This window comes from Podarcis liolepis (genome assembly GCF_965112155.1).
Source record: "Podarcis liolepis genome assembly, chromosome: 6".
NCBI classification, from domain to species: Eukaryota; Metazoa; Chordata; class Lepidosauria; order Squamata; family Lacertidae; genus Podarcis; species Podarcis liolepis.
The window spans coordinates 40,888,619-40,896,771 of record NC_139559.1 but is presented as its reverse complement, the minus strand read 5'-3'; the positions used below and the strand labels follow the sequence as shown (position 1 = coordinate 40,896,771).

The window sequence follows — 8,153 nt, the reverse complement described above, 5'->3', positions numbered from 1 at the left end:
AAAATATCTCCTTCGCTCTGGTCAACACACTCCTACGTAGAGCAACTGGATGCACACATTTACTCAGGCAGATGGGGTTATCCAGGACTGGAGAAGAGTGTGTCAGAGCCTCTCCCTGCCCAAGTTGTGGAACTACAACTCCCAGGGGTGGCCAGTATAAGGAAAGAGTGCTACTGCACTCAAGTCATGTTTTCAGGCTTCCTGTGGGCATCTGGTAGACAACTGGGAGAACAGGATGCTTTTCTCCTCTCCTAGCAATTTGTTTTTGGTGCCAGTGGAGGCTCCCTGTGGCACCAGCAGAAGTTTCCACTGACAAACAAATAGAAGCTTTAGAGGGGTAATTTTTGTTAGGACCACAGCAGGGAGAGAGACAGTGGTCCCTCCAGAGACTGTACGGGCTTCTTTGAGGCTGCTAGTAATATAATCCCACCCACCACAAAGTGCACCTTAATTGAATTCACATAATTAACATCATATCAAGTTTGGTCCTGAGCTAGTTACAGCAACTTTTTTTCATTCAAATTTCTTGAACCCAATAGGACAGGTTATCTTACTTTGGGGGAAGGGGTTTGGCTTCTCAATCACAGAGTTTTACATTCCCTGAACTTTTTCAGTACTGGATGTGCAATTTCCACACTCTCCAAGTTACAACTGCCTGCACTGCATGGTGCTCTGCAAACGGCTCATTGAAAACTGCTTTGCAGCAGCGACAACAGCTACAGAATATGTTTCAAAAGAGAGCAGTTTGCTTTGCATAGCTTGCTCAACCTAAGGAGAGCCTCTACACTATCTGGGTGGTAGAAATACTGGATCACACACTGGAAAAAACCTCTGCCTGGAGCCTGCCTTGTGGTATACAAAAACACAGTTGGGTGGTGTGCTTTAAAAAACAACAACACAGAGCCCTTTAGCACAACCAGGCTGGCCACATCACCTTAACGGGAGCAAGGTTTTTATTTTTTCAACCTTGCTGGCACACTAGGCCTCTTTTTTCAGGACTGCACAGTGGAAGGTAGTGTAATGTGTCTGCGCCAGTCAGTCACTTAAAGCCAGGTCCCCCAGAGGAGCATGTTCTTCAACCTACGTTTATGCGAGCCTCTCTGTTTGCACAAACAGCAAGCTCTATTTGGGGCATACACAGGGGAAAGTATCGGATGATGACCAAGGTTTTAATTTCCGTCACGCCACTGCAGACTTGCCGCCAGCTCAGCCACAGCATCCTCTGCTAAACAAGCCCCCTCCTACGGAGCCCTGCTCAGCTTATTTATACCACCTTGATCTCGGCTTCCGACCTGCAGGCACATCTGGAACAGCTACTATGGGGAAGGGGTTGTTTCTACAGATGTGCCCATCTGCAATCTCCTTCACAACCCCCCCCCCCAGTTCACACCAATACCCAAAATGTTATGTTACATGGGCGTGACGACTCAGTATTCCCACATGAAGACCAAGCAACAGCAAAGGCACAACTAAAGTCCTATTGGCTTGTGAGGGCAATTGTGTCCATGTCTAAAGCACAGGGCCTGCAATGTTAATGAATCCTGCTGAAAGCCTACTCGTGCCAAGCAGGCTCCCTTGCTTCAGACAGCGTGGGGTTGGGGCCTGCAGGCCACACCGCTCTGGAGAGAGAGTCCAGCAAATGCAGCTCAGCGCCCACCCCCTTCTCATTTGCAATGGTGTGAGCAGGGGCTTAAGAAGTGAGGTTAATTACAGCTTTGGTCCCTTCCTGCACTGTGCCACCATCCCGCCTTGCCATGTGACAAAGCTATCAGAGCAAGTACCCTGTTGCAAAAAGGATGCCATTTTACTTTTCACACCTGCAAGTGTCTGCTGCGGGCTTCTGTGCAGAGGCACTTCAATGAAGGCATTAGGTAGAAACAGACAACAGTAAACCAGACTCCCTTTCGTTAGATACCCTGAGATCAGCCTAGCACTGCTTTTCCTTCAACCAGAGGGAGCCAGGTTTCTTTTTCTTTCTGTTTTTTGCACGTCTCATTACAGCACAACCTGGCAGGGAGAAAGAGGCCGCAATGTGCACCACTTGACTCTTCTTGGTTGACCCGTTTCAATGTGCGAAATTCCCTCGGCAGCCTTTCCCCCTTCTACACAGAGTACTTGGCCATGTCACTTTTGTCGAAGATCACTTTGGTTGCAAAGTAAATGGCCACCAGCCCAAAGCCAGTAGCTGATGCCATGTAAGCGGTGACGGACTGCGTGAACTGGACAAGGGAGCCCATTAGGAGGGAGGGGATGACCTGAGACAGGAGGAATGCACTGTCCAGGATGGCCAAGTCCGAACAGATGCCTCGGCTTGCTGCTGCCGTGTCTGAGTCTCCCACCATCATGATGAGAGAGACTTCACAGGGCGAGCTGACGCACAGAGCCGAGCCTGCAACAGGCGGGGAGAAAAGGCTTCCGCCGTGTCCATTCTGGTAAGTCACTTTTTGTCCAGGAAGGTGGCTCTTGAGGAAGCCGTGTTTCTTCTCCAGCTGAGCTGCGTCTTCTTCTTTACTTTTATATTTGGGCAAGTATATCTGAAATGGACAGGAGGGAGGGGAGGGTAAGATGCTACAATGCAACCCTACAAAAACATTGAGAGCAACAGAATGTGAAATTTGCTACAAACTAGGCAGAAAATGATCAGTGCTTGATGGAAACGGAGTTCACTTCAGTTCCAAACACATGGAAAATACAACCCGTTTAAGGGCTGTGCAGTTAAAACAGGGCCATTGAGTGTACAGAGCAGCACCTTGTACAAGGCAGCACTTTAGTGGCTGCTGCAGCAGCAAAGAACTTCTCTTTTGACACATCATTAGCAGAAATTGAAGAAGACCCAGACTATAGAAGATGGCGGCTGGGGACTTCCGGGTTGGCGCCTCTGGCAATGGCGGATTTCCTCCGATTGGGAGGAATCCGCTCCGTGGAAAACAGGATCTGAACCGCCACGGCGAGGCGGAGACCCATTAAAAACCACAGGCGGGAGAAGCCTGTGGTCGTGGGATTCGGCTGGCACCTTTGCGCATCCCCTACTCACGGTGAAACCCTGTTTTGGGAATCCGGAGCGACGTGGGGTGAGTGGCGCGGTGCTTTGAATCGACTGCTTCTTTCACGGAATGAAGCTGCATTGCTGTTGCCGGAGAGCGCTGACTTTTTCCTGTGGACAATTGGACCTTAAACAACTACTCGTGAGTAAAACGGAAAATTTGATTCTTAAATACTTTAATTCGGCACTGAAATGGGAAGGTTATAAACAGGAAGTCCGCCTCCCGTTTTTGTAAATAGACTGAAGCAAAGACGTTACAAGTTAAAGCCTTTGAAAGCTTTTGGTAAAGGATTAAATTTCCACCGGTTTTAAAATACAAAAAACCCCTTGGAAGCAGGAGAAGAGGGGAAAATTTTGGATCTAGTGAGCCTGCAGGAGAGAGTGAAGAAATTAAATTACCACTGCTCTGAACCTGGGAACGGGCTGCCAGATGACGTTTGGAGAGAGTGCTTTTGACAGAACGGATTTGACAGCTAGCTAAATAAGAGTAAGATACTGTTTCCATTGTCCCTTTCTGCATTTAAAGAAGAGGAAAAGTAACTGAAAATTTATCTTTAATGCCGGAGTTGCGCTTGAAAGAATTGATACAAGTGGAGACTGTTTCCCTCTAGAGGGAGCTTTTGAAACTGTTACAGGATATAACTAGGGGATTTCCAGTGGCAGATAAGGAGTCTGAGAACCAGAGAGCGACCTTGGACTATTTAAAAATGTTGACAGGAGAGGCCATTGTGACTGTTTTATGCAAGATAAGCTGTTCGCTGGGACAGCTTCATAAGAAGATGGATGACATGACTTTCAAAGTTGATAATTTGGAACAGAAAGTGACCAACTTGAGTCAAAAAGCGAACACTAATATAGAAATAATTCAGGACTTGGTACAGGAACCCATTTTGGCAGAACAAATGGTGGAGGAGGAGGAGAAGGAGAATGCCGCTGTTGTTGAACATAAAATAATACAAGTGAGATCTGTGGTTTTTCAGAAGCAAATTGAGGATTATAAGTTGAGGCCTTCTATGATTGAATCTAGGAAAAGTCAGACTCCGAGGAATGGATCCCGGCTTGGATTAAAGAAGGAAAGTTGGAAAGAGCCTTTTATGCAGGGATTAACTGACTTTTGGGACATGGTCTTAGGCCTGGAGGAGATTGAAGTTTTGGGGGCCTTTGGAATTGGAGGAATTTTGAAATATACCCGGAAATACTTCATGGACTGTAGCTTTAACTATGGAAATTTAGTTGATCTGTTCAGAAGGAAGAAAAGGTTGGACAGGCTGGAGTTTCCCCGAGATTTGCTTTTTAGCATTAAAGCAAATGAAGAAGATCTGCAGAAGGGACTTGGAAAAGAGTTAAGAGCCTCGGACATAAGATCGCCAGGTTGATGGACTTTATGGAATTGACGGAAAGGACTGGCAGAATCTGAAACCTGGGAGAGGAGATGGTGGAAGAAGATTGGAAAATTTAAAGTTTATATATAGACTTATGGTAAAACGAATGAGTGATAGAAAAATGGTGGAATGATTTCCCCCCCTTATTTTTTATGGGCTTAACAGAAATGTTATAAGGAGTTAAGTACATATAAGTATCTTAGTTTTAATGGAAAATAAGGTTAAAAAAAATACGTTATTTACAATATCAGAGAAAATGGAGAAAGATGGAAAGGATTTGCTGAAACAATTTATAGAAGTGGAACACAAAAAGGGAAGTGTGAGGAGGTCAAGGAAACAAGGGAATGAAAAATAGAGTATGGAAAAGAGACAATGTATGTTTTTAAATTGTTTTTGTTTTGTTCTATTCAGGGTTAAGGATAGGGAGTGGGGTTTGTTTAGCCTAGTTTAATGTGTTTAGTTTTGAGTTTAGGTTGTGTTCTGTATTGTTTATATATTGTATTGTATTGTATTGTTTTTTCTTTTTGTTTTTCTTCTTTGTTTTTTCTTTTGTTTTTTTTTCCTTGCTTGCTTTTTTCTCTTTTTTGCAATATATAAAAGTAATAAATATTATTTTTTAAAAAAATAGAAGATGGCGGCTGAGTTGGTGAGCAGCAGTCTGTTGGAACAAGGACTTAAAACAAGGAGTAAGGGACAATATAATCTTTCCCCAGCTAAGACCAACTCCAAAGTCCAAATAGATCCATAACCATTTGGAGAACAAAGGGAGGGGTAATGGTGTCTTTTAAGAGTGTTTCACCAACTGCATCAAACAGGTGCTACCTGAAGTCAACCAGTTAGAAAAAAATGATAGTGTTCCTTGCTCAATGGTCTTTTCAGCATGAGTCAACAGAGTGTGTGGCTCGTATCACTACTTGGCCTTTTGGCTCCGATCAAGTGTTGTATCTGACACAGCTTGCGAGCATGAAGCTTCAGAGATGTTTAGTCTGAAGGCTCTCACAACACTGGGCTAGCAGCTGTTATGGAGTAACTCATTTGGGAAAAGAGGCGAAGCAAAAACAAACAAACGAAGGAAATAGACACAAAGGGTTGACAACAGGCAAAGGAGAAAGAAGCTTAGAGAGCAGTAACAGCCTCCCAAGAGGGGGATAACTCAGTAAGGAGAGGGACATCTGCCTCCAGCACAACCTGAACAAGATGCAATACTGTAATTATGTCACTTAATAGCACGACAATTAGGTAATACAGTGACATGTAAGCATTGTAACAACTGTTTAACACAATTATAGTGAGAGTGTAACATAGTTAGAATTATTAAAACACTGGATTATGGCTTGCATCCAATGCAGAGCTAAGTAAGCATCCTGTCAGCACAAAATTCAGAGATTTCCACATACAGTCGTGCCTCAGAAGTCAAATGCCTTGCGAGACGAACATTTTGGTTCCCGAACACAGCAAACCTGGAAGTGATTGTTCTGGTTTGTGAACATTCTTTGGAACCCAAATGTCCATCGCAGCTTCCAACTGGCTGTAGGAGCTTCCTGCAGGCAATCAGAAGCCGCGCCTTGGTTCCCGAACGTTTTGGAAGTTGAATGGATTCCATTCGACTTCCAAAGTACGACTGTATACACGCTCCTCCATTTAAGCAAGCAAGAGTCATTATCCCATATCACAGTCCAGGGTGACCTTCTAGACAGGCAAAAGCCCATTAAGAGGGCAAAGAGCAAGACCAATGGTGGTGTTGCCTGGGGAGGGGGTTTTGGCAAAATGAGAATCCCAAGGTCCTGATAGACAGAAATAGAGGGCCACATTTGATGCCCAGGCTGGAAGCACCCCATCGAGGTCATTGAAAATCTGGCTGTAAAAGGCAGCTGCCATCATCCCTGACCATTGTCCTTGCTTGCTATGGCTGATGGAAGTAGGAGCTCAGAAACATCTGGAGGGCCAGATGTTCCCCACTCCTGCTTTAAAAACCAACGGATTATTCAATCTTCACTGCCACTACTGGAGCAAAAAAAGAAGGCTTATGTAAATGGCTCAGAGACATGAGTCACATAGTTGTTAGGCCCTATTAAAACCACTTTGGTCAAGACTCTCTGGACTTTCTCTCTCACACATGCATATACATACACATCCCCACCTGTTTTTCATGATGATAAAGCGATGCCAGTGTGTACGGCAAGATCTGCAGCACTGAGAAAGGGAAGCCTGTCAGGGCGGCAGAAACAGTGACGATGACAACACTCTGAGAGAAGCACATGATGATGGCCATCAGCGGGAATAAGGCCACACTGGCTAGGTAGACCATTCGTGTCCCAAACTGCTTCACCATCCGGTCCATGATTGTCGAGAAGATGATGGAGATGATGCACTGGAGAAAGAGGCCCAGGCTACCCATTCGAATCCCTGAGAAGAGACGTGTGTACATTGGGTGAAATGGAGAAGAGCCAGGGGCCACAATAACAAGATAGCTAGGTTCATAAAGGCAAATAGCTGCAATGCTTTGAGTGCTAGTTCAGCTTTCAGTCTTATCAATTTTTAAGAAGTGTTTCTTAGCTGTTCCAGTATAGAAGTTCCCATTTCACAATTAAGAGGTGGGCAGGATAAAAAAATGAATGCATTAAAAACGAAATATGCTTCAGTAGCAATGGAAGGGCCAGCACAGAAGACATCTGTCACTCCTCTTGGCAGAACCAACAGATAACCTACATGCAGTAAGTCAGGCCTAAGTAGACTTCAGTTACAGGATTTGCCAACGTGTTCATTTAAGGAGGTAAGTATAAAGACATCCAAAGATTTGTTTATTAATTTATAGGACAATGTCCTCTGAAGACTTGGACTTTCCTTTATGCATTTCCCATAAAACAACTTGACATTGGCCACGGCTCTGAGATTGTTGAGCATCATTGTGTGTACACAATTGACCCTCCAATTCTGCAGAGCCTCAAAGGCACCACCAGGATATAAATGTGAAATATTACTTACATTTAAGCTGGGTCACCCAGACCTTGAAATGAACTATTATATGGGAACAACAGGTAGGCAAGGGGCCAAGTAGCTTTAGCAGAAGTATTCAAGAAAGCCTATTACCAAAGCACCTTTTTAAGTTAAGGAGAAGAGGCAATAGATCAGGGGTTGCCAACAGGTGTTCTCTGGGTGATGTTTGCCCACAACTCCCTTTGGCCAGAGCCAACGTAGCCAGTGATGATAGCTGTTGTGCACCAGTAAGATCTGGAGGGCAGTACATTGGCTATCTCTGGCTTTACTCCTTGCTGGTCTCCAAGTCCATGCAACATAAAAGGGAATCTAGCTGGAACTGATGGGAGTTGTAGTTTAAAATGTCTGGAGAATACCAGCTTGGGGAAGTCTGCAGAAGAAATGCTGAATTCCTTTTGAGATGCTAACACTCCAGATTTCCTTATTAACCTCCACAGGGAGCTTTCATGGCAAAATAATGTCCAAAGCTGCTCTTACGAAAGGCAATTTTGCTTATTCATTATTAATCTGATATACCATCTTTCTTCCCAAAGGAGCCCAGGTCAACAAATGAATTTACTGAGCAGAGAATATGCTCCATAGGAGTGACTTTATGTGCTGGAGGATGGCAGCTAGATTTCATGCTTTAGTTAAGTGCAATTAAAAAGCTGTACAGCTTTGTACATATGAGGTCCCTGGCTCAGTCCCCTTCATTGCAATAATGGTCTTGGTTTGCAAGATAATAAATATAC

The 8,153-nt window shown here is 44.5% G+C and overlaps 1 protein-coding gene across 2 annotated transcripts in view; it reads right to left on the bottom strand.

Moving 5' to 3' along the window:
• Nucleotides 1–1,375: 1,375 nt before the first annotated feature.
• Nucleotides 1,376–8,153, bottom strand: part of SLC45A3 (solute carrier family 45 member 3) — a 46,818-nt gene continuing 40,040 nt past the window's right edge. For both annotated transcript variants that reach the window (XM_083508957.1, XM_083508958.1), the window contains exons 4-5: nucleotides 6,566–6,831; nucleotides 1,376–2,534 (exon numbers count right to left, since the gene is read on the bottom strand). In XM_083508957.1, coding sequence (XP_083365083.1) covers nucleotides 2,103–2,534; nucleotides 6,566–6,831 — 698 coding nt within the window. In that variant the 3' untranslated portion in view covers nucleotides 1,376–2,102. The remainder of the gene's footprint in view (nucleotides 2,535–6,565; nucleotides 6,832–8,153) is intronic.